The following is a 27372-nucleotide window of genomic DNA, read 5'->3' on the forward strand; positions in this document are numbered from 1 at the left end:
AACTTTTGATGGATAAGACTAAACTTGATGAAACTTGTATATTTAAAATCAGGATTAAAATGAAATTCTTTTGATGTAACTATTGGTATCAAAATTCCATTTTTTTAGAGTTTCGCTTACTATTGAGCCGGGTCGCTCCTTACGACAGTTCGTTACCACGAACTGTTTCAAAATATTGGGAATTTTCTAACATTTCTTTTATCAACATCAAAACAAAACGAAAATAATTAGCAAACCTTTATTTTTTTGCAGTATTTAGAAACTGTCTTTATGAACATTCCTTGTTTAAGAGAACAAATCCTTTCAAGAAGAGGACACTGAATAAAAGATTTTGTCGACATAGTTATATTTTACTGGCCTTGCACAATACTTTACTTGCCTTTTACAGCAATTAAATAAAAAAACAATTTTTTTAACTGCAATGTAAGGAGCGACATTAAAACTTAAAACGAACAGAAATTATTCCGTATATGAAAGGGGTGTCCCTTCCTCAACGCCCCACTCTTTACGCTGAAGTTTAACTCTTTGTCACAATTCTACTTTTTAAAACAATAAAAAAAAACTTTAGCGTAAAGAGCGAGGCGTTGAGGAGGGGACAACAGCTTTCATATACAGAATAATTTATGTTATGCATAAAGACATACTTAAGTCTTCTTCTGTTATAGGGTAAATAGATAGTCCAGTATATATTATAACTCAACCAGTATCTTCTGACTATTTTATTTATCAACAAAACTCAAAGATAAGGGTGGAAGGTCCCTCCTCTAAGAAAATATGAAATTATGGTTCAAGTAGAGGTATTGAAAAATAAAACAAGAGGTAATACACAGCTTTTGTCTGGTCATTCAATAAGTAAATTCATTCAATCATTTATCTTCAGTTAGTCATTCCATAGCAAATCACTTGGCTTTAGGCCTACTTTCTATATTTATTAACATGTCCAGTATACCAGCATGCAGTGTTGTTCAGAAACCCATTTCTTTGTCGTTTTATTTTCTCTCTGCTGTCAATTTCTGTTTATTGCTATAAAGTGGCAAAGGTCTAATCTACGTAGTTTTTATGGAAAATGTAGACCCTCTGCCTGATTAATGATTGATGAATATGATGGTTTGAAAAGCTTCATATACTCCTTGACTGGGTCCATGAAGGGTCATTTTTAATTTATCCTTCAGCATGAGCCTACAGAGAGTTAGTTTTGGAGTCTATGGCAGAGGACTATTAGAGTTTTCGTTCATCACGGCATCAATTTCAAATTATATTGGAATAGAAAGTGCCTGAGATGTTTTCTCTACGAGTTCAAGGTCACTGCGGTCCCCGTTTACAAACCATTTCTTCTATTTATTTTGGTCGGGTTCGAAAGATAGTATACAATATTTTAGCCCTATGCTCCTTTAGAAATATTTCTTTGATTAGGTAAATTTAATATTGTGCTTTTTTCTGATATTGCTCGTTGCTATGATATTTGTTTTGTTTTTTTTTTGTTTATCGCGGCCAACAAATCAGGATAGGTATTTCCGATATTAACGTTACCATGGTACATATACTCATAAAATTTAATAGTTTTCTTATCAAACAGTTCGTGGTAACGAACTGTAGTAAGGAGCGACCCGGCTCAATAGTAAACATTTCTCTAAAAAACGGAATTTTGATCCTAAAAGATACATCAAAAGAATCGAATTTTTATGCTGATTTTAATCAAAGTTTCATCAAATTTAGTCTTTGTCGTCAAAAGTTACGAGCCTGAGAATATTTGCCTCATTTTGGAAAATAGGGGGAAACACCCCCTAAAGGTCATAGAATCTTAACGAAAATCACACCATCGCATTCGGCGTATCAGAGAACCCTGTAGCAAAATTTCAAGCTCTTATTTATAAAAATGTGAAATTTCGTATTTTTTGCCAGAAGACAAATCACGGGTGCGTGTTAATTTGTCAGTTTTTTTTTCTTTTCCCCAGGGGTCATCGTATTGACCAAGTGGTCCTAGAATATCGCAAGAGGGCTCATTCTAACGGAAATAAAAGTTCTAGTGCCCTTTTTAAGTGACCAAAAAAATTGGAGGGCACCTAGGCCCCCTCCCACGCTCATTTTTTCCCAAAGTCAACGGATCAAAATTTTGAGATAGCCATTTTGTTCCGCATAGTCGAAAACCATAATAACTATGTCTTTGGGAATGACTTTACCCCCAAAGTCCCCAAGGGAGGGGCTGCAAGTTACATACTTTGACCAGTGTTTACATATAGTAATAGTTATTGGAAAGTGTACAGACGTTTTCAAGGGGATTTTTTTGGTTTGGGGGTGGGTTGAGGGAAGGGGACCATGCGGGAGGATCTTTTCTTGGAGGAATGTCATGGGGGAAGAAAAATTCAATGAAAAGGGCGCAGGATTTTCTAGCATTACTATAAAAAAACAATGAAAAAATAAACATAAAAAAGGTTTTTCAATCGAAAGTAAGGAGTAGCACTGAAACTTAAAACGAACAGAGATTATTACGCATATGAGGAGTTCTAAAAATACGTTAGTATAAAGAGCGAGGTATTTAGGAGGAGATAAATACCTCGCTCTTTATGCTAAAGTATTTTTCGTAATTTCAATTATTTATTCTACGGCCTTTCTGATTCAGGGGTCATTCTTAAAGAATTGGGACAAAACTTCCGATTTAGTCTAAAGAGCGAGGTATTAATGAGGGTACAAACCTCCTCGTATAAATAATAAAAATATAAGAACATAAAAGTTTGTTACGTAAGTTAATTTTTAAGTTACGTATATTTTTTACTAATAAAAACGTTCGTTAAAAATTAAAAGTTCTAGTTGCCTTTTTAAGTAACCGAAAAATTGGAGGGCAACTAAGCCTCCTTCCCCATCCCTTATTTCTCAAAATTGTCTGATCAAAACTAAGAGAAAGCCATTTAGCCAAAAAAAGGATTAATATGCAAATTTCATTTTAATAATTTATGTGCGGAGAGCCAAAATCAAACATACAATAATTCAAAAACATTCAGAAATTAAATAAAAAAACTAGTTTTTTTTAACTGAAAGTAAGGAGCGACATTAAAACTTAAAACGAACATAAATTACTCCGTATATGAAATGGGTTGTCCCATCCACAATCCCTCGCTCTTTATACTAAAGTTTGACTCTGCCACAATTCTACTTTTTAAAAAATTAAAACTTTAGCGTAAAGAGCGAGGGATTGCGGAGGGGACAACCCATTTCATATACGGAGTAATTTCTGTTCGTTTTAAGTTTTAATGTCGCTCATTACTTTCATTTAAAAAAACTATTTTTTTTATTTATTTAATTGTTAAAGAACTGCTCATTGTTGCTCCATTTTAATCGTAATATTACAAATTTGGCACGCATCCCGAAAACCAGTTTTTGAACTGAGTAAGATAGGATCTCTTTTTTAACGCTGACCAATATTCCTTGAAAAGCTGATAAATGTATATTACATCACTATTTATTGTACAGAAACTAATTCGCGAGCTAAACCATTTTGAAAATATTGATGGGCTTACAGGTTCTTCGTTGTAGTAACCACCAGAAAAAAATGTATAATCACAGTGTTCAACAGTGAACTAAGACCTAATTCACTACAAAAGAAAGCTGGAGCCAAAAATTGGTCAATTGCCTCCTCCCCCTTCCCTACCCTCCCATATCAACTTTGGAAAAAAAGTTTGTATATTGTATCACTTTGAGACTGAACCACTGAAAAAGTGACCTAAGACCGAATCCATTACAAACAAAAGGTGGTAGAAAAAAATTGGGCAAGTGGCTTCCCCGTGGATACAGCCCTGCTTACAAGCTTTTAAATTAAAAGATAGGCAAATAATTTTCAAATTAAAGCTAAGACTGGCATTAAACTTAAAATTTGCAGAAATTTTCCAGTATAGGAGGTCCACCACCCCCTAACCTTCGACCCTTTAAGCTAAATTCTTGCTTGTCCTTAGCTGAAACTTATTCTGAGTGCTAAAACAGTAACCATTTGGTAACTAAATGTAACATATGTAACATTGTTTTTCATCTTATTTACTTTTAAACTTCAATATATTTAAACGAATAATTTTTTGGATATTGCTTTGCTACTTGTCAACAAATAATACTTAATTTTTTGAATTTACGATTTTGTTAGTCAAGTACACAGCATGCAGTGCCTGTGCTGATCAAGAAAAACTTGACAAATTATTTAGTTTACTTTCTCTTATGCTGTGATGGTGCTGCTAATGATTGAACCGATCACTTGAAATTTTTGTTAGGTTTACTATCTCTTATGCAGTGATGGTGCTGCTGATGTTTGCTGCTGACCAGAGAAAACTTGTTAAATTATTTAGGTTTACTTTCTCTCATGCAGTGATGATGCTGCTGATCAGGGAGAAATTGAAAAATTATTTAGGTCTACTTTCTCTTATGCAGTGATGGTGCTGCTAATGTTTGTACTGATCAGTGAAAACTTTTAAAAATTCTTAGGTTTACTATCTTTTATGCAGTGATGGTACTGCCGATCAGGGAAAAATTCACAAATTATTTACGCTTACTTTCTCTTATGCAGTGATGGTGCTGCTAATGTCTGTGCTCATTAGGGAAAAATTGACAAATTATTTATGTTTACTTTCTCTTATGTAATGTTTGTGCTGCTGATGTTTGTACTGATCAGGGTCCAACTGACAAATTATTTAGGTTTACTTTCTCTTATGGAGTGATTGGTAGTCCTGACGTTTGTGCTGATCAGGGAAAATTAACAAATTATTTAGGTTTACTTTTTTTATGCATGGATGGTGCTGCTAGGGTTTGTGCTGATTAGAGATAAATGGACAAATTATTTAGGTTTAATATCTCTTATTCAGTGATGGCGATGCTGATATCAGGGAAAATTTGACAAATTATTTACGTTTACTTTCTCTTATGCAGTGACGGTGCTGTTGATGTTTGTGCTGATCAGGGAAAATTAAAAGTTATTTAGGCTTACTTTCTGTTATGTAATAATGGTGCCGCAGATGTCGGTGCTGATCAGGGAAAACTTGACAAATTATTTCGGTTTACTTTCTATTATGCAGTGATGGTGCTGCTGAGGCTTGTGTTGATCAGAGAAAATTGATCAAGCATTTCGGTTTACTTTCTATTTTACAGTGATGGTGCTGCTGATGTTTGTGCTGATCAGAAAAAATTGTAAAATTATTTAGGTTTACTTTCTCTTATGCAGTGATGGTGCTGCAGATGTTGGTGCTAATCAGAAATTTTTTTTTAATTATTTTGGCTTAATTTCTCTTATGCAGTAATGGTGTTGCTGATAATTGTGCTGACTATGGAAAAATTGACGGATTATTTAGGTTTACTTTCTGTTATGCAGTAGTGGGGCTGCAGATGTTGGTGCTGATTAGAGAAAAATTGACAAATTATTTTGGTTTATCTCTCTTATGCAGTGATGGAGCGGCTAATGTTTGTGCTGATCAGGGAAAATAGAAAAATCATTTAGTTTTACTTTCTTTTATGCAGTAATGGTGCTGCAGATGTTTGTGCTGATCAGAGAAAAATTGACAAATTATTTTGGTTTACTTTCTCTTATGCCGTGATGGTGCTGCTGAGGTTTGTGGTGATCAGGAAAAATTGTAATATTATTTAGGTTTACTTTCTCTTATGCAGTGATGGTGCTGCAGATGTTGGTGCTAATCAGAGAAAAATTGAAAAATATTTTCGCTTAATTTCTCTTATGCAGTAATGGTGTTGCTGATAATTGTGCTGACTATGGAAAAATTGACGTATTATTTAGGTTTACTTTCTCTTATGCAGTAATGGTGCTGCAGATGTTGGTGCTGATTAGAGAAAAACTGACAAATTATTTTGGTTTACTCTCTCTTATGCAGTGATGGATCGGCTAATGTTTGTGCTGATCAGGGAAAATGAAAAAATCATTTAGTTTTATTTTCTTCTATGCAGTAATGGTGCTGCAGATGTTTGTGCTGATCAGATAAAAATTGACAAATTATGTAGGTTTACTTTCTCTTATGCAGTGATGGTGCTACTGAGGTTTGTGGTGATTAGGAATAATTGACAAATTACTTAGGTTTACTTTCTCTTATGTAGTGATGGTGGTTGTGTAAGCTGTACCAGTGCGTCAAGGATTCAAATAACATACAAACAGCAAGTTCGCCATTTGATTTTTTCTCTTTCTCCATGCAGAGGTTTAAAAAAAACTACCCTAGTATTCTTCGAAATTGGTTGGTTTTATAGTTTTTGTTGCGTTTTGGTGAAGAATCTGATACACTGATATCAACAGAGTTACGAGCGTGTCAAAAAACAGGGCTTAGTGACATAAGACATGATAAGGACAACATTTTGGTTCTCAAAAAACGTACAAAATCACATGTGGAAAAAACTGAAAAATAAAGCTACTAGATGGCGTTGGTTATGGCAATCACCTCCCCCCTGAAATGTACGAATTTACTTACCAACAGCGCCTATACGTAAATAAAACGACACATGTTCTTCACAATAGTAAACTTTAGATGTGGGCAATTGGTTAAAAGTACCACTTCTCGATTGAGCCCCGCCAAGACTTGACTGTCTTGAACCATTTGGCATAGACGGATGGCGATCAAGAGAGCTTCGAAAACCTGAAACAAAAATTGGTCATTTCAAAAAAATTGTTTCAAAAAATTGGAACAAAAATACAGCCAGCAAGGAATAATGAGAAGCCTCGTAGTGTCTATAAGAATACATCCGTGTAACAACAAAAAGAGAAGATTTAATTAGTCGCACATTACAAGTTTATTTATTCATTTATTTATTTAACTTAAGACCAACTAGGGCCACTTACTAAAAAAGAAAAAAAAACAAAGAGAGAAAAAAAAAATAGAACAAAAACGGATAAATCAATAACACACAAAAAATAATGAGCAAAAAAAAAAACAATTCATTCAAATAACAATGGTACATTTAAGCATGTCAAAATTGTTGTGTGTAAATCAAACTTGACCAAGTCAGCCAAAGTGGCAGAGAGAGGCGAAAAAGCGGCTCAGAAAGCAGCAAAATGAGGGAATTATCTGAAGCAAGTATCCTAGTCTGGATGGAAAGAGAAGATTTTCAACGCAGCTCAGAAAAAGATGGGAGGCCACCACCAACAAACATTCCAGATGCACTACAATTCAAAGGAAGATTAAAAAGCCACCGTAAAGAATTGTTATAAAGAACCCGAAGAGAATTCTCACACCTAACAGACAGAGATTGTGCAAAAGCTAGACCGTACAACGGAGTGCAGTAAGCTCTGAAAAGAAAGCATCTTACAGAAGGGTCGCAACTCCCGAGCTTACGAATGAGTAAGTTAGCCCTGCAGCACAGCGAACGTGAAAACGCCGTAACATGAAGCTCATCACTCAGAGTTGAAACCACCGGGAATCCAAGATATTTGTAGGATCCAGCAAAAGATAATGACACTACAGAAATTTTAAAAGATACTCAGAATTATATTAGTAGATTACCCATTATATGCATTTGTTTTCACTGAAAACTTAAATAAACAGCCCTTAATGTGTAACCGTAGTAATCAGAATCAGCATGAAAACAAAAAAGAAATATTGTGAATTACCCCTCAATGTTGTATGTATTCACGGGGGAGTTTTCCACTTTAGCGAGGAAAGAGTAGTCAACAAAAGTGGTTCATTATGAGGATGGTGCTTGCTTAGTCAAATTGTATTAATACCTCTACAATTTCCAAATGGATTGGTTTGGCCTTTTATAGGACATCATTTGCTCTCTTAAGAGTTCCACAAAAAAAAAAGGAAAAAAAATCTGAAACTTGAACTCATGTTTTCCTTTAGCTTCATCTAACGTAAGCAATGATCGAAACTTCAATATCAACTCGAACCTTTGCAAAAATAATTTAGCAGTACATCTATCTCAAACCCCTAGAGGTAATTTTGAACCACCTTCATATGGCCCCATGTACTTTTTAGACGTCCATGAAGCTCTTGAATAACGTGAGACACATTCTTAAAATATGGGATCTCTCGTAACCTATATATATATATATATATATATATATATATATATATATATATATATATATATATATATATATATATATATATATATATATATATATATATATATATATATATATATATATCAGGCACGTAGGCAGGAATTTGGGGGGGGGGGCCAAAACCTTCAAAACAGCAGATATAAAGTAGCACTTTTTATTTAGTAACTAAATAAAGGCAAAAAGCACGTATGTCAGAAAATACAGATTAACTTTATCTATACTTTAAATCGTAACCTTCGAGCAGAGATAATAGCAAATATTCCAAAATTTCATCGACTGACATGAGAACATCTCTGTGGACATTCAAGAGTGCCAAGCCATTCAGTCGGTCTTCACTCATCCGACTGCGAAGATACATTTTGATCCTTTTCATCGAAGAAAATGACCTCTCAACACATGCTGAAGACGTGGGAATGACCCAAAAGATGCTCAGTAACTTGTGAATATTCGGAAATATTCCACGTTCGCACTCAGCCAAGCTCTGCACTGCTGTCTTCGGGAAAAGACTGGGTACTACTTTCAGCCACTTAGCTCGCCATAGTTCAAGCTCAGCCATCACAGCGGAGTCTGAACTCGTTAGATCTGAGGCATATAATTTGATCAGTTCTTTAAGATCGCTGCTAGGCTTTTTCACAACAAAAGATGGCAGTATTCCGCTGAGGCCTTTCAGCGTGACCTTGTGCTTTGTGAATCGAGATTCAAGTGATTGTATTAGCTGATCTACAAAAGGGAGGAAAATGGAGACGCGATAGTAAAATTCTATATGTTTTTCTGCCGGGATATCACTTAGGATTTTGAAAAGGTTCCTCTTTCGTGGCATGACAAGAGTAACTTCTAGTTCTCTGCATAGCCTAGTTGCTTCCAGAAACAGCTGACGAAACCTTCCCTCGGCACTATTTCGGATTTCTTTGAACATTTCTGTTACACTTTCGACGCACTGAATGCACATAACCATATCTATGTTTTCAGACTGCAGCAGCTTAGATAGATTCAATGTATACCCAAGAAAAAATCCATCACAATGAGGGTCACTATGTAGTCCAAGCTGGATGTTGTTGAGCAGACTTCTGGCTTTCGATAACGTTACCGAGTCCCCGTCTGTCTCTATCTCCTCTAGGGCCTTAAGATAGGCACAATCAACTGTTTTGAGATCTGAATAGCATCATGTCTTTCGACCCACCTAGTTTCGCACAAGCCTTTAAGATTAAGTGCAGTATAAGTTTTTAGGATAGCGCTTCGCTTTGCACTAAAGTGGAAGAAATTAACTGTTTCACGAATTACCATCATACAGTGCTTGATTTCAGCTATTTTGCTCGAGTCCGTCAGGACCAAGTTTAAGGAGTGAGCGATACAGTGAACGTACTTGGCGAGCGGATATTTGCTCGAAATAAAAGCCTGGGCCTCTGACAAATGTCCACTCATGTTTGGAGCTCCATCATAACCTTGTCCCCTGCAGAGTTTCATGTCGAGACCAAGTTTCTTAATTCGACTTAGGATAAACTAACCAAGGCTTCTACCGCGCAAGTCCTCAACAACAGCGAACTCGATGAACTCTTCCCTAATCTGCAGCGTTTCACTGTCCACAAATCGAAGCCCTAGAGCCATTTGTTCCTGCCTTGATATATCTGTTGTCTTGTCTGCAAGAATTGTAAAAAAATCGGTAGATTTAACTTGGTCAACTATTTTTTTGGTTATTAGCTGCCCACAAATATCAATTAATTCATTCTGGATACTTGGGCTGCAATACTGAGCATTGCCTGCACTTCTCTCAAAGATATCTTTCATAACTGGATCGTCCTTCATCCGATAGCGTAGCAAGGTCCTGAAATTTCCATCGTTTTTTACAGGCTCAGCAAAGGTGAATATCCCAGAGTCTTCATCACCACGCAGAGCAATACCCTGTCTTCAACCCTTAACTCCCCCGGTACAGAACTCTTTTCCGACCTGTTGGCATATATCCCATGTGTGGAACTCTTTTCCACCATGTCAGCCCTTAACTCTCCAGGTACGGAACTCTTTTCCGACCTGTTGGTAATTATGTATCTAACCTACTTTCAACGTTTACACCAGCCCCACTCTCCCCTACTTCAAAGACGGTAAAAAGTTACACAGAAAATGGGTTAATAATTGGGCAGTGACTTGACCAGATAATTCCATGCTGTAAAATCACAAAAAAAGGCTTCACACATGATTCTTAATAAATGTCCTACTTTTGCCAGAAATCCCAAGAAACCATGCGGAAATCAAACATTTCACAAAATTTCAGGGGGGCCGGGCCCGAAGGCCCCCCCAGCCTACGTGCCAGATATATATATATATATATATATATATATATATATATATATATATATATATATATATATATATATATATATATATATATATATATATATATATATATATATATATATATATATATATATATATATATATATATATATATATATATATATATATATATATATATATATATATATATATATATATATATATATATATGTGCATATATATATTTGTCATATCATCTTTTCTTGATCAAATCTCAAACGAGTCAAAAAAGACATTTCTTGAGTTACACCTTGTCTGATTGCGGAAGAGATATACCCGGTCAGAAATGGAATCGTGGCCTGTGTTTTTTCTTTTCCCTAGCTTTAGCTTTGGGGTTTTCAAAAAAAAAATTGAGGTCCAACAGATCGTGGTAAAAACTGTAAGTAAGGAGTGATTTAGCCTAGCAGTAATCAAAAGTCTAACTAACAATATTTTGATAGCAATTAATGCATCAATAAGTTAAGCAGTCTTAATGGAAATCGCGCCATTAGATTCAACATATTAGAGAACTTTACCGTAGAGGTTTCAAGTATCTATAGATATGTGGAATTTTTATTTTTTTGCCCGAAAAAAGATCATAGATATGAGCTTATATATATATTTTTTTTTCCCAGTGGTAATCGTATCGAACCAATGGTCCTAAAAAATTGATAAAGGGCTTATTCGCATAGAATTAAAAGTTCTAGGACCCTTTTTAAATGACCAAAAAGGTTGGAGGGCAACTACCCTCTCTCCCAAGCCCTATTTTCCCCAAAGACATCCAATCCAAATTTTCAACAGCCATTTTTTCAGCATAGTCGAAAGGTCCAATAGCTATGCCTTGGGGCATAACATGATCCCTGAGAGCCCATGGAGAAAGGGATGTAAGCTATATAATTTGCCCATTGTTAAGATATAATACTTGTTATTGGGATAAATACAAAATTTTTTCGACATGGATAGTTTTCAGTGGAAAGGAGAGTTTATAGGGGGCTGTTCTCCGTGGAGATTTTGCACAGTGGAGGGGGGGGGGGGTATTTCATTGCATTATTTGAAAAAGGGTCAAAAACTAAATAGAAAAAATGGATTTTTTTTCAACTAAAAGTAAGGAGCAACACTAAAACTTTAAAACTTAAAACTTTTACAACATTAAAACTAGATAATTATTTTGTCTAGGTAGTTTGTGTTAGACAGATACTTTTTGAATTACAGATAGTTGTTCTATGCGTAATTATATTAAAACAAGATAAATAAAATCATTTTTTAAGCCTAGATTCTGAAAAAAGAAAACTCACTAAGAAAATAGAGATAACAATTGCAAGACAGACAATTTTCTTCAGAAAACGGAGATACACAAAGATACAAATTTGAATTTGACGAGTTCGGATTGGAACTTGAATTTGATGCAATATTTAGTCAATTAATCCCCTAATCATCTAATGACTCTTATCTTAAGATATAATTAAATTTAATTTTTTTTTTCCGAAAGTAAGGAGCATTTTTAAAACTTAACACGAACAGAAATTATTTTGTATATGAGGGGGATGTCCCCTCCTCAATACCTCGCTCTTCTCACTATTTTTTTAGTATTTTAGAAAAGCTTCTTATTCTAATTGACTGACCCCTGTGTTTCAGGAGTCACTCTTAAAGCATTGGAGGACAAGTGAAATTTTAGCTAAAAATGAGAGGCATTGAGGAGTGGGTGTACCTCCTCATATACTTAAGATTCAATAATGATCCTTAATTTTGATTGATGAGTTTTTTTAATTTTTGATCGTTTTTCAAATAATACCGTAAAATCTACCTTACTTTCCATGGGAAATCCCCCCCTCTAAAGGAAAATTCCTCAATAGAAAATTACTTCCGGTTAAAAACCCCTCAACTTGTTAATTCCGTCCTAATAAAGTCCAACCTCCCCGTCCCACCTCCCAAGAAAATATACTGCGGACAATTCCAGCTCGAACATTCTCCTTAGCCTACTTTCCGAAGAAAACATCCCCTAGAAATCCCTACTCCCACAATGGAAAAAATTTCCCTTGAATCCCACTCCCTTCGGAGAAGTTCCCCAGACAATTCTAACTGCTTGGAAAATTTCCCCCGGACAATTTCCCTGGAATATCTCCACATGTAAAATTGAGTTAGCAAAGAGAAATTACGACAAATAAAAAGAATTTGTCATAGGAATTCTGGCAAATTCCCTGGTGTAAAAGTTTCTCATCAATAGGAATCTCTGATATGCTAAATTTGATAGTGCGATTTTCATTAGGATCCCTTGGCTTTTTTGGGATGTTTCCACCTTATTTTGAAAATCATACAAACTTTCTTAATTTGTACTCATACAAACACTAAATTTGTGAATTTTATGAATTTGGAATACGAATAGAAAGCCAGTTCTTTTGATGTATGAATTGATGTCAAAATTCGGTTTTCTAAAATTTCGGTTGTTATTGGGTCGAGTCGCTCCTCAGGGCCAGTTCGTTACTACGAACTGTTTGGTTAAATGAAAATAAGCTCATTCGACAGAAAGTAAGGAGTAACATACCGAAATTATTCTTTATATTAGGAAGGCTGCCTCCTTCTTAATTCCTCAATCTCGACGCCAAAGTTTTTTAGTAATTAAAAAAAAGCTTCTTATTCTACTTAAACAGACCTTATGTTTCAGGAGTCGTTCTTAAGGAAGTGGAACAAAAAGTAAAACTTCAGCGTGATGACCAAGCCATTGAGGAGGGGGCAGTCCCCCCATATATGGAATAATTTCTATTCGCTTTAAGATTTAATTTTGCTCTTTACTTTCAGTTGAAAACTTTTTTTTTTAATTTAATTTCTGATGGTTTCCAATCAATACCGGGAAACTATATTTTCAAGAAAATGTCTGTATACGTACCAATAGCCAATAGTATATGTAAACAATGGGCATGTTTCATTGATTACAACCCTTTACTCAGGAGCTATGGGGGTCATATCTTCCCGAGAGACATAGCTATTAGACGTTTTAACGGTTACTGGATGATTTTTGGGGGAAATGGGGTATGGGAGCCCTCCAATCTTTTAGGTCACTTAGAAAAGACACTAAAACTTTTAATTTCAGTTCCAATGGGCACTCCCTTGATTTTCTAGGACATCTGGTTCAACACGATCATCCCTGGGAAAAAAAAAAAAAAAAAAAATAATGGTACGATTTTAATTAAATTTCCTTGAACTTTTCTAATGTTTCTTCTTTTTTCAAAAATCACGCAAATTTTCTAAGATTCGTAGCTGTTGATGGCTAACATTGATTAATTTTATATATATGTAATCAGATGAAAAGCCAATTGTTTTGACGCATCTTTCGTGTGAAAATCCGTTTTTTACAGTTTCGGTTCTATTTAACCAAGTCGCTCCTTACTTACAGTTCGATACCAAGAACTACTAGACATTTCGTGTTCGATACTTATTTTATTTTGCTAGTTTGTCATAGAAGTTTATTCCTTAGGGATAGTTGCTTTGTGCATAATCATATCAAAATGAAAAAAATGAGAATATTTTTCAAGTCTAGATTCTGAGAAAAGACACAGAGTAAATACAGAATGACAATTACAAAACACACATTTTTTTTTCGGAAAAAATAGATTTGATGTAACAAAAAAATAATGCAATATTTGGTATAGTAATCCTCTAATCATCCAACAACGTTCGCCTTTTGATATGATAAAGAGACTAAATCATCCCATCTCATACATAAAATTCAAAAGGTAAACAAGCCGGTATTATAGTGTATTTTAATTTTCCTTGAAAGTTAATTCACTGTCTTTATAACCAAAGGAGCAGAGGATTAGACAATCTTGATCAGTTTAAATCTGAGCTATCGCTGAGAAGCTGAACAGGGAAACCATTGAAATAGATTAAAATGAATCAGCCTAGCATAATTTAGTTTCTTTTTCACATTTTGTTTAATTGATTCAGTTTTACTTATTATTTAAAGAAATGAAACTATGAAAAAATAGCCTTATGAGTAATGAATTAAAAAGCTAAAACAATAAAATAGCAAAATAATAGATAAAGAAAACAAAAAATAAAAGGTAAATAATATATCAAAATTGATTAAAAATAAATACAATATAACGAAATGAATATGTTAATAAAATAATATAGTTAATAAATGAAACAAAAAAGGCTAAAAAAAGATACATAATACTCTCAGGGAAACCTAAATATAATTTTTTTAGGTGTTTAGCTGTTTTGTCTAAAGTTGAACGCGGTTTCACCCCCCCCCCCCCTAATTCCTATTTTCTTAAATAATTTGAAATACACTTTGTTGCAACTAGTAAATACTCTACTTTTCCTTTTTTTGGTGTCAGAATTTTCGCCGCATATCTTTGGAAACTTAGCTTTTGATGTCCTATTTATAATTTCTGTGCTTTTATACTTATAATAAATTATTTTGCTACAGCTACGATAAAAAGAGTTAAAATAAAACATTTGACTTTTTTGCGAACTTTAATTAATTTCTGCAACCAGATAAACTAATAAATTTTGAGTGCAAAACTCGCCCAGGCTAGTTTTATCCTAATTAATTCCTAAAAAATGACATAGAAAAAATAGAATAAAAATAATCTTACAAATGGCAATTATTAGCATATAGTCACCATTTTTGGCAACATTTACATAATCAAACCACTGTTACCAAAGAATAGATACTGATCATTCAATTGGAAGAAAACTTATGTATTCTATAGATACAGAAACTCAATCCGATATTTAAGCAACAACAAAATTCCTTTCATCTCAATATGGGCCAAAAGACTTTGAAGCGTCAGTTTTCTTTGAATTTTTACAAAACAAAACTAATTAATTTATGACAAATTAATGACAAAAAAGTCATTAATTACTTTGTAAGTGCTAATATTAAACTTCATAAGTAGTAATAAAACTTCATAAGCAAAAATAAACACTTCATAAGTACTAAAACTAAGCCTGAACTGCCACCTAACAAAATTTTGATGTCTGTAAAACAATCGGCATAATTTGAAAATTCACCCTGACCCTTCACTTAAAGGACTTAGTTAAATGTTGCAACTGAAGAAAAGGAGATATTTTTAGAGCCCTTCAGTAACCGTTGAAATTTGTGGGCAATGTGTGAATTAGCTCTTTTGTCATAAAGATAAAGAAAAAAATCAACTATGGTTGGCTATTTGCACTTTTAAACCAATCCAGATGAAATTACATTTTAATACAATGTCCTGGAGACACATCTTCGAATAGGCAATTATGTTTAATGTTGAATATACTACCTAGATTATAACAGAGAACTTGCATGACCCTTTGGACAAACAACAATTGCTAATATTGAATTTCCAAAATCCTATGTCCAAAGGACAAAGAACAATTAAAAAACGTTCAATTTCTTCGAAAATTCTAGAGCTCAAATCGTGTATACACGTAGTTTTATGAGCAAACAGAAGATTCAAAAAGCAAATAGGTCAGGTATTAATCGGTGAATTATTTCTTACAAGATAATAAACTATACAAACAATTTGCGTAATATTTGACAGTTCAGCATCATGCTTCAGATTCCAAAATGAGACAAGGTAATAAACTATGTCAATTTATACTGACAGGTGTTTATATTTGATTTAAAAAAATAGTAAAAGTAAATAGTAAAAGTAAAAGTAAAAAAAATAGTAAAAATTAAAAAACAGTAGTACTTAGTAAAAAAATTGTAAGTAAAGAGCATCCAATGCCAGAAGTAACAAAGACTGTAAAAATGAACTTTCGATAAGAATGTCATGGTTGCAGCAACAGCCGCCATCTATTAAATAGCAAACGACTGCCAATGCTTGCAAAAAGTCTAAGAAAGGGTTGTAAAAAAAACTTTTTTTGTGAAAAATATCCCATTTTGACATTGATTCAGAGATGGAAGCTGTTATTCCGATTGATTTTTGCAGTAAATATTTATTACAAACACATACTTATGGGAATTTCGAAAATGAAAAGCGCACCATTGGAACATAACATAGTTGAAAACCCTATTTAGGAAAATCACAGCTCCCTCCCCCCACTTTGAACCACAAGTGATATTAATTTTTTGAATTTGAAACGCTTGATGTGTCTTTTCTTTCTTCTGTTTTTTTTTCATCGCCACTGGGGCTAAGCTCGCAACATCAGTGGTGAGGGTTGACCTCTTTTACTGTAGAAAAGGTTTTTTTTAGTGGGTAATATTTTTTTATATTTTAAGGCGTAGTGAAAATAGTTGAAGTAATACGCAAAGAAAGTTGTTACTGACACATTTACTGAACTTTAAATCTTTATATAAAGTAAAAACACCTACATGACCGTTTGTTCGTAATGTTATGCTCCATAAAAGTTACATGTTAGTATAAAACAGGATTTGAAAGGGAACGGCAGCCCGCTAAACATTTAAACTATTTGTTGTTATTTATAATTATTTATTATTATTTATAGTTATTTATTATTTGTTATTAAATTATTTGTATTTAAGCTATTTATTAAATTGGTTGTTAAAATAACAACCAAATTACCTACAGTATTAACAACGACCAGATTAACCCTCATCAAAATTAAAATTTAGAAGGGCTAAATAATATTATTTTCCAGGGGTGGTGCTACTCTCTTTACACTAGAACTTTAATTTTTCCTGCGTGTTTCAGTAGCAAGTGCTAAATACGCAAAAGTAATATGATAAACTTTTTTTTAATTCAGGGTCGAACTAACGTCAAAATTCCGAAACATAAAATTTTTAACCGGATCTTTAAAGTTTAAAGGCTTAATATGTTTGGTATCACCATGACAGTGGATATTATTTTCTGTTCTTGACTATATATTACAATAGCCGAGGGTACCAATTGGGAGAGGCAATTTCAACATCATTACATTAAAAAAAAAATTGTTTTTTTTCGTAAGAAAAATTGTTTTATTTTTCATAAAAAAAAAATATTGTTCCTTCCCCTACGTTTGTGAATTGGCACCAATTGACATAACATAATTCTTGCTTGGTTACATCCAGAAAACCACTATTTATTAGAGTCGATTTAAACGATATTCATTAGTTCTGTAATTTTTCTTCTCAACAGTTGACTCTTAATGCCAAATACAAAGGCGCCATTTGGGCCAAATCTTGGGGTGGGCATGGGGCATTTGACAGAACTTGAGACTTTTATTATGAATCTAACCTACTTTCAAAGTTTACAATGATTAATAGCAAATAGCGTAATTACTCCAAGGGTCGTCAGGTAATTACGTTCTTTGGCTAATAGGCGTGCGGTTAGTTCAAATCATTTGAACAGAATGGATTATGTTGGACATAATGGGTAATTATAGCCGGAAAAGGGCCCTTTGCAGTCGAAACTTGGGCCCCCTGGAAAATCTGGGGTGGGCATTTGCCTACCAATAGACAAAAAAGTACCCTAGTACCTAGTACCAATTTGACAAAAAAACAACAGCAAACAAATCAGCAAACTATCCTATATAGCATAGGGTAGAAACATGCGGGGGAGGGTGCGTCTGTATGGTGGACGCTTCTTAATTTTTTTATTATTTAACCCTCTCCCCTTCCTCCTAAAATAATCACTATACAGGTGCCAGGCCTAGGGCAATATCCTGGGGTTATTGAAAAAGGGGAGAGGGACCTGGACGGAGATATAGGAGTAAAAATATTATATTAGAAAATTGTTAAATGGGGAATCAAACAGCATTGCTACAGGTCAAGCAATATGATATTTTATGTTTATTTGTTTGTGTCTAAATTGGGCCATGGGAATCGAAAACAAAAACTCAATTCTAATTATTTCAAACTTCATAATCAAATATACCCACAAAAGACTAAAATCTACTTCAATACTCCAGGCTTGCCTGAGAAATCGTCTTTACTTTTCAAGACTTACTGAACTTTCATTCCTGACCTACAGCCATCTTTCATCAAACCTATACCCACTCAGTCCTTCACACTTACAAATCAGACGACCTACACCCTAACTCGTATCCACAAATAGAATAAAAGCGAGGACCATCCTTCCCTTGCCTCCTCCCTAGATATTTTTCTCCTTTCCTCAATTGGTAGGCTAATCATCCTCAGTTCGGTAATATATTTTAAATTTCTATCTTAAAATTACGTTAAAAAGTACTCCTTCACTACATTATCTACCCTACCACAACATAGAGGTGAAGGGAATTCGAAAGGTCTCGTTTCCACTACCAAACCTGTATCTCTTTATCTCTCAAAGTTCACCCGTTCAGTATTTTTTAATATTTTACCCACTTTAATAGTAATACCCACCAAAATAGTGAAATAAAAGGTAAAGGCAAAGAGCACGGCACTGGATTTTCACAATCCCTACTGGCAGTGCAGATCTCCGTTTCATGGCATTTAAGCCAGGAAGTGCAATCGGGGGTTGGGCCTTCATGTGCTTTCGCACATCCTTCCTGTTTACCTTCCCCAGATTTCTCCAAGTAACCTTTTAGAGTTGGGTCGACTCTGGCTGAGCTTACAGAGCCAGGCCACTGACCCTGTTGAAACTAAATAATTAGCGACACTAGGACTTGAACCCCTTTCCCGTTGAACGAAGGGTTTCAAGTCAAGCGTGCTAAGTACCTTGAGGCATACCCATGTACCTCAAGGTACTTAACTACGAAAAAGAAATTTTTCAAAAATTTTCTTGTTATAACTTGGAATGAAATTTATGAAAAATAAGACTTACGAAAATTTTTTTAAAATTTCGAAAAAAATTTCGTAAATTTTTTTTTTTTCCAGAAATTTACTTGTTATAGGTTGGAATGAAATTTATGAAAAATAAGACTTACGATTCCAGTATGTCTTTGCTGTCTTTTCAGCTCTGTTCCTGAACAGTGTCCAGAAGACATAACCAAAATATAAGATACTTCCAACATACAAGTAAATGTAAAAGCCCTGGAAAAAAGGTACAAGAGAATTAAGGAGTCATAGTTTTACCTATATTATTAGTTACATTATTAGTTATTATTTATATTAGTTATATTATTATATATTATTATTATATATAATATTATTATTATATTATTAATTGTATTATTATACTATATTATGTTGTATTATATTATATTATATTACTTTATCTATTATCATATTATATTATTTTATTAGCTTGAATAGATTTTTAGTAAATGCAAAACACAAATTTATAATCAAGACAACCCAAATCTTTATTTTAGTGTGTTTATGATTCCTGAATGTTTCGTAAGATTCAACCTTTTTTGTTGTTATCCTTAAAAACTTGAGTAGATCCATACATATATATCTTGCTAACAAATGTGGTTTTATTCGAATATTTTTACTAACAATTATATACAGTCACTATGTTTGCCAAACAAGTCAAGGACGTTGTTTGATTAGTAAGGCATTACAATTTCTATCCCTGAAGTCTCAAGACTTTTACATATTTTCAAAATTCATTTTTTTTCTATGATGCACCTCTCCTATCTTTTAATTCCACCCCCTTGATTAAATACGTTTATGTATTCTAAAATCAAAAATACCAGTTTCTCCGGATAGTGGAGATAAATTCAGTCAGTTGCTGAAAATAATTGAAACCAAAAAACGAACAGAAACTAAAACAGATGATCACGCTAAATATAAAGGTAACAGGTACTGAAAACGAACAGACATTTTTTAAATCATGAATTTGGTTATCCCCCCCCTATCTTAACCGTAAGCCTTATAAAGTCTTTTGGGTCATTTGTGTTTACCTTGAAACTATATGTATTTTTAACACTGCGCTTTAATTCTTTGAAATATCGACGCAAAAAATGAATAACCAAGGTGACTGGAATGAACTAGAGAAAATAAGCTGAATATTTAGCTGATTAATGTATTAATAATTATATATTAATATAATTAATAATTATCATTATATTATAATATAATGATGTTTTTTCCTGGGAATCTCAGCAATTCAAGATCCATGATTTTATTTAACAGTAATATTTTTACTAATTACAAAAACTATGTTTAAAAAATGTCTTAATTAATCTATTACAGTAATTTCTGGTTGTTTTATTTTCGAATTATTATAGGACTTCATTTATGCTCGTTTTAAGTATTAAAAGGGCTCTTTACTTTTCTTTGTAAAACTTCTTTTTAAAGCTTATAAAAAGACTATTTATGTTTTTTTATTAGCAAAGTTGCATAAATTTCGTTCAATTCGAAACAAAAGTTTGGAACGGCTCTTGAACTAAGCTTTTGAGTCAACAGTAATTTTGAGAATACACACTAGACATACTTCTCGAGGGAGAATGTTCAAAACACTGCATATGAATGAAAATGAAATTAGACAATAGGGTCGTATCCAGGGGGGTTTGACCACCCCCCCCCCAAAAAAAATCTCGAATCGCAAAAAACGTAACAAAAATTAACATAGACAATTTTTGATGGTGTTTTTAAAGTTTTTTACCCCCCCCCCCCCCCGAAAAAATCCTGGATACGACCCTGTTTCTGACCTTTTATAAACTCTCTTATTGATCATTTTACGTTAGTGTTTGCAAGACACAGTGCGGGAAATATGTCATTTTGACAACCCAGATGAACATAATGACTTTTGATCGAGTTCAACATCTGCTGGGGGCCTTTGGACCTATTTATCAGATAAATGTCTTTTTCGTAAGCTTCATATCATTCCCTCTTTAAATTCATTGCTTCACTCCTGGTCCTTGCTATTTATTAAGCATCTTTTTGTCGTGTTAATATTCTTCCTTGGAGATTACGAGCCGTGTTTAAGAGTCCACTAGATTGCAGGTTGCTGGTAACTCATACAGGAAAAAACAGCTTTAAAAGCTTAGGTAAGTTTTCTAGTTAAGGGGGTGATTAAGTGAACTGATGGAACTCGAAAATCCCATGTTAAATTGAAAATTTATATTTAAAAAGTACTCAAGTATTCATTGGCGGAAGATGCCGCTTTTAATATCAGGCCATAGCTTCTTGAAGATGCTACAAAATGTTTGAAAGGATTTTGTTCTATTTCCTCTAATTGCTTAGAAATCTTAGAAAATGTCTAGGGATTTTTCACAAGTGTACTCTATGAAGGATATTGCTTTTGGAACAAAATTGGTACTATCATGTGCAGAAGACAATAACCTATAAGATGATTGGAACCATTTTTTGATGTATTTTCCTGTTTTCTAACAGTCCCCTAGAATATTTTCAGCTACCTGAAATTTTTACAAGTCGGTTGCCATAAAGAATCGTTTCAGATCGCCGATAATAACCCCTAGAGACGAAAATGACAAGCTGGAATAATCAGCTGCTTGTTAATAGTGTGAAATTTTCATAAATTATTTCAATGCAATGAAGAAACATAGAAATGAGAAATAGTCAGGAGCCTTCAGGAAAGTTATGCACACAAAGCCGAAATCATGGGGAAAATTAAATCAAAGCGAGGTATGGAACTGCGAAACTGCGAGAAATTTGGGGATAGGCTAGTGGATAAAGAACCGAAAAGAGTCTAAGGCGGACTATTGCATGGAAGTTGGAAAGAATGGACTGGTCAACCCCAAAACGAGGCCACGACTACTTTTACCAAGTACAATCAGTCAGCTTGAATGTGCTCAGCTATATTCTTGCTTTTTCATGATTTTTACCCAGAAAGACTTCTACATTGAAAAGATAGACCGCAATCCAGGCTTTTGGACCGAAAAGATTTTTCCCAAGCTGAAAGGATTCTTCATTGATGCTTTGATCCCAAAGTTCCACGGGGGGTTCCAATACAAGAGCCGTACTTATAAGATTAATCGTCTAGTACCGGTAACAGGAAAATTCATTTTCCTTACATTCTATCCTTCTTTGTAGTTACATACTTAATTGTATTGTCATTTGAAATAAATACCTTTGTTTATATTGCTTGTCCTCCAACTTTATCAAACAGTTCGTAGTAACGAACTGTAGTAAAGAGCGACCCGGCTCAATAGTAACCGAAACTCTAAAAAATGGAATTTTGGTACCAATAGCTACATCAAAAGAATCGCATTTTAATGCTGATTTTAAATATATTAAATAAAAAAACAAGTTTTTTCAACTGAAAGTAAGGAGCGACATTAAAACTTAAAACGAACAGAAATTACTTCGTATATAAAAGGGGCTGCTTCTTCATCAACGCCCCGCTCTTTACGCTAAAGTTTGACTCTTTCTCCCAACTCTTCTTTTTAAAACAGTAAAAAACTTTAGCGTAAAGAGCGGGGCGTTGATGAGGAAGCAGCCCCTTTTATATACGAAGTAATTTGTGTCCGTTTTAAGTTTTAATGTCGCTCCTTACTTTCAGTTGAAAAAACTTGTTTTTTTATTTAATTTCTGAATGTTTTTGAATAAATGCATGTTTTGATTTTGGCTCTCCGCAGAGTAATAATTGAAACAAAATTTGAATTTTTTTTTTTTTTTTTTTTTTTTGCTGAATGGCTTACTCATAATTTTGATCGAATGATTTTGGGAAAAAAGAGCGGGGGAGGAAGCCTAGTTGCCCTCCAATTTTTTGGTTAATAAAAAAAGGCAACTAGAAATTTAATTTATTACGAATGGTTTTATAAGTAAAAGATATACGTAACTTATAAACTAGCTTACGTGAAGAATTTTTTATTCTCATATTTTTATTACACATATGAGAGGGTTCACCCGTCGTCAGTACCTCTCTCTTTACACTAAATCTTAAATTTTGGCCCAATTAATTAAGAATGACCCCTGAATCACAAAAGCCGTAGAATAAATAGTTGACATTACTAAAAATACTTTAGCGTAAAGAGCGAGGTATTAGGAGGAGGTGAGCCCCTCATATGGGTAATAATTTCTGTTCGTTTTAAGTTTTGATGCTGCTCCTTACTTCCAGCTGAAAAAAAACTTTTTCATATATATTTTTTTATTGTTTTTTTTAATAATGTTAGTAAATCCTGCGCTCCCTTCATGGAAATTTTCTTCCCCCATGACCAAGTCCTCGATGGAAAGTTCCCCCAGTATATCCCCCTCTTTTCGACCCCTCTCCCCGACCAAAAAATTCTCCTGAAAACACCTGTACACTTCCCAATAACCATTACTATATGTAAGCATTGGTCAAAGTTTTTAACTTGTAACCCCTCCCACGGAGACTATGGAGGAGTAAGTCGTCTCCAAAGACATAGTTATAAGGTTTTTCGACTACGTTGAATAAAATGGCTATCTCAGAATTTTGATCCGTTGACTTTGGGAAAATAATTAGCGTGGGAGGGGGCCTAGGTGCCCTCCAATTTTTTTCGTCGCTTAAAAAGGGCACTAGAACTTTTTATTTCCGTTTGAATGAGCCCTCTCGCAACATTCTAGGACAATTTGGTGGATACGATCACCCCTGGAAAAAAAAACAAAACAAAAAAAAAACAAATAAACACGCATCCGTGATCTGCCTAAAAGTCATAGAACACTACTGTAGAAATTTCAAGCTCCTATCTGCAAAATGTGGAATTTTGTATTTTTTTGTCAGAAGGCAGATCACAGATGCGTGTTTATTTGTTGTTTTTTTTTCAGGGGTGATCGTATCAACCCAGTGGCCCTAGAATGCTGCAAAAGGGCTCATTCTAACGGAAATGAAAAGTTCTAGTGCCTTTTTTAAGTGACCAAAATCTCGGAGGGCACCTAGGCCCCCGTCCCACGCTAATTATTTTTCCAAAGTAACCGGATCAAAATTCTGAGATAGCCATTTTATTCAGCGTAGTCGGAAATCCTTATAACTAAATCCTTATAAGTGTACAGACGTCTTCAGGGGCGTTTTCATTTGGTCTGGGGCAGGGTTGAGAAGAGAGGGATATGCTGGGGAAACTTTTCATGGAGGAAGAAAATTTCCATGAAGGGAGCGCAGGATTTCCTACTATTATTAAAAAAAAAACAATGAAAAAATAAATATGACAAAGTTTTTTCAACTGAAAGTGAGGAGCAGCATTAAAACTTAAAAGGAACAGAAATTATTACGCATATGAGGGGCTCACCTCCTCCTAATACCTCGCTCTCTACGCTAAAGTATTTTTAGAATTTCAACTATTTATTCTACGGCTTTTGTAATTCAGGGGTCATTCTTAAGAAATCGGGACAAAATTTAAGCTCTAGTGTGAAGAGGGAGGTACTGTTGAGGGGGTGAGCCCCCCTCATATATGTAATAAAAATGTAAGAATACAGAAGTTCCTTACGTAAGCTAATTTGTAAGTTACGTATGTCTTTAACTAGTAAAATTTATTTTTACTAATAATTTTACTAATAAAAAAATTCGTAAGAAATTAAAAGTTCTAGTTGCCTTTTCAGGTAACCAAATAATCGGAGAGCAACTATACCTCCTTCCTCGCTCCTATTTTTTTCTCAAAATCGTTTGGTCAAAACTATGAGAAACCCATTTAGCCAAAAAAATAAATACCCAAATTTCGTTTTAATTATTCATCTGTGGAGAGCATAAATCAAAACATGCATTGATTAAAAAACGTTAAGAAATTAAATTAAATAAAAACAAGTGTTTTTAACTGAAAGTAAGGAGTGACATTAAAACATAAAACGAACAGAAATTACTTCATATATGAAAGCGGCTGTCTCCTCATCAATGCCCCGGTCTTCACGCTAAAGTCTGACTCTTCCTCTTAACTCTATTTTTTAAAACAGTAAAAAACTTCAGCGTAAAGAGCGGGGCGTTCATGAGGAAGCAGTCCCTTTCATATACGAAGTAATTTTTGTTCGTCTTAAGTTTTAATGTCACTCCTTACTTTCAGTTTTTTTTTTTTTAATTTAATTTGTAAGAAAACTTTGGTTTTCTAAGAATCCTCGAAGAAAGCTTTCAACTAAGTTCGCTGTTTAGTTTCGAATTAATGAAATGAGGTATTTTAAATAGCCTATCCCTAGGAAATAAAGTGGAAAAAACAATAAATTTTAAAATGCATTCTATGCATGCCGTCACAGTTGCATATACATGGGCATTTTGTACTTGAGAATGATAGTGCTCTTTTGCTCATTTTCTAATCTCCCTTGGTCGGTAACCAAGCTTTGCAAGACACTGTCAAATATATTATTATTTCTTGGCTGAAGCATCTCACCAAAGGAAGCTGTCAATCAAAACTTTTGACAAGACTTGATAATTGGTGCTATTTGAAGTTTTGACAATCGACGATCTCTAGAGAATTAAAAGACAGAAGGGTAACCTTACTTCAATTCTGAAGCTCGATGTTTTCAAGTTCACTTAATCACGGCCTTAACTTCAGAAGGTCAATCATACGCCTTAATCGCTATTGGTCGGAGCTTTGCGCCTCTGCGTCTGAGGTTATACTTTGAATTGCACAGTTTATGAAGTCTTTTTTTAGTTGAGTTTTGACACAGCTTTCGACTTATGAAATAGTAAGATTTTTTACATTTTTAATTCTGCTAATTTTTATAACTTTCGCCGAGGTAGAGTACAGGGAGAGAGAAGAAGGTTGTTCGGTATAGAAGAAAAAGAATCCTTTATCATTAGAGATATCTTTTACAGTGGAGTTGATATCTTTGGAAAGTGCAACCAAAGAGTGTGGGTCAAATTTTTAGAATAAGAGCAGTGGTTGCTAGAGCCGGATCATTTTTTTCCCCCACACTGGCTTCGAGCGTTGGGGAATTTTAGTGCAGTGACAATTAAAAAGAGTTGAGGGATTATAGAATTAACCAATTAAGACGCAATTTATCTGGATTGCGTTACCTACATAGCAAGGGGTAAGCCAATAGTGCCATTAAGATCAACATCTTCAGTTCCAACCCTTTAACATAGTCTGAAAGTTTCAACTTAATAGCCCTTAATTGTTCTTAAAATATTAAATACATGCCGTTTTGAAAACCTGGATACATAAAGAGTACTTTGATTTAGTTTAGCAGCCCCTTAGCATTCCCTTAAATCCCTATAAGCTTAATACCGTAGCCGTTTCTGAGATCAATACATAGACGCTTCAATACATCATTTCATGATTTTGACAACCACGATATATTTAGAAACTTAAGATGTAGTGCAACTTCCCCTTAAACATTTTACTAAATATTTAACTTAATACCTTAGCAAATCCTGAGATATTGTAGAAACGCCCTTATGAGTGACATCCTTTTCAGATCCTGGCTCTTGGAAAGGGCTGAGGGCATTGAGGTCAAATTTTTAGGGAATATTGAGCTGGATAATCAACTAATTAAAATAGACCTTGTGAATAGCGGTTCCTATCAATAACAGCACTCCTGTATACCCTAGTATATTGTCTCGATCATGCTAGTCTTCGATTTACATAATCAAAAAGGCTAGCTGTCTTACCACCATGTGAATATCATGTTGAATTATGGGCCTTCCAGTATGAATAGACGCTTGGTGTAACCATGGGCCTATCCTGGTCACAACAAGGTTTTCCATATTTGGAAATGCTCTTATATCAGCACGAATCGAAATCCTGCACAAGCAACCTCAAGCTTATTACCTCTGAATTATTGAATATCCATGCCTAAAAATATTATTTAACAACGGAGAGACAACCCATAGTGGATAAATTAAATAGGAAGATGACCAAAAAGCCTACTAAAACAGACGAAGCCCAGAAGATTTATCCGCTAATAAAACATCAAGGGCAAATCCTATGTTGTTTACTAGGCTATAATTTCCTCGAGGGGCACCACTTCTCAAGGTCACCCTCCGGCAAAGTAAGTAGTCACAGTTTTGATTAGGAAAACTCGTAAAAGGTCCATCCTGATGCCACTATGAGGCCACACGACCAGGATTTCTCTTTCAGGGATAGTGACGAAGAAAGGAGCTTATGACGGAGCAGACCCCAAACCCTCTGACAACCCTGGAACAGCTCCAGCCTTTTAGACCCAAGCTTTCCTCGTCAGAGTATGACATATATGTCAGTGAATATTAATATAATAATATATGAATGAATTTTGGTATAGACTAAACTGTCAATCTGCATTTTATTACTTCTTTTTGGTAATCTTGGTTACTATGGTGATTTTCTTTCCTTTTTTGTTGATGCTATGAAAAATAACAGACACAGCTCGAAATGAAAACTGTTTTCCG

The 27372-nt window shown here is 34.2% G+C and overlaps 1 protein-coding gene across 2 annotated transcripts in view; it reads right to left on the reverse strand.

The window, feature by feature from the left end:
• Positions 1-27372, reverse strand: part of LOC136036469 (proton channel OtopLc-like) — a 74416-nt gene that overhangs the window by 15982 nt on the left and 31062 nt on the right. For both annotated transcript variants that reach the window (XM_065718720.1, XM_065718718.1), the window contains 2 exons: positions 19139-19244; positions 6444-6608 (listed from right to left, as the gene is read on the reverse strand). In XM_065718720.1, coding sequence (XP_065574792.1) covers positions 6444-6608; positions 19139-19244 — 271 coding nt within the window. The remainder of the gene's footprint in view (positions 1-6443; positions 6609-19138; positions 19245-27372) is intronic.

The sequence above is a fragment of the Artemia franciscana genome, chromosome 15 (genome assembly GCF_032884065.1).
Source record: "Artemia franciscana chromosome 15, ASM3288406v1, whole genome shotgun sequence".
Classification (NCBI taxonomy): Eukaryota; Metazoa; Arthropoda; class Branchiopoda; order Anostraca; family Artemiidae; genus Artemia; species Artemia franciscana.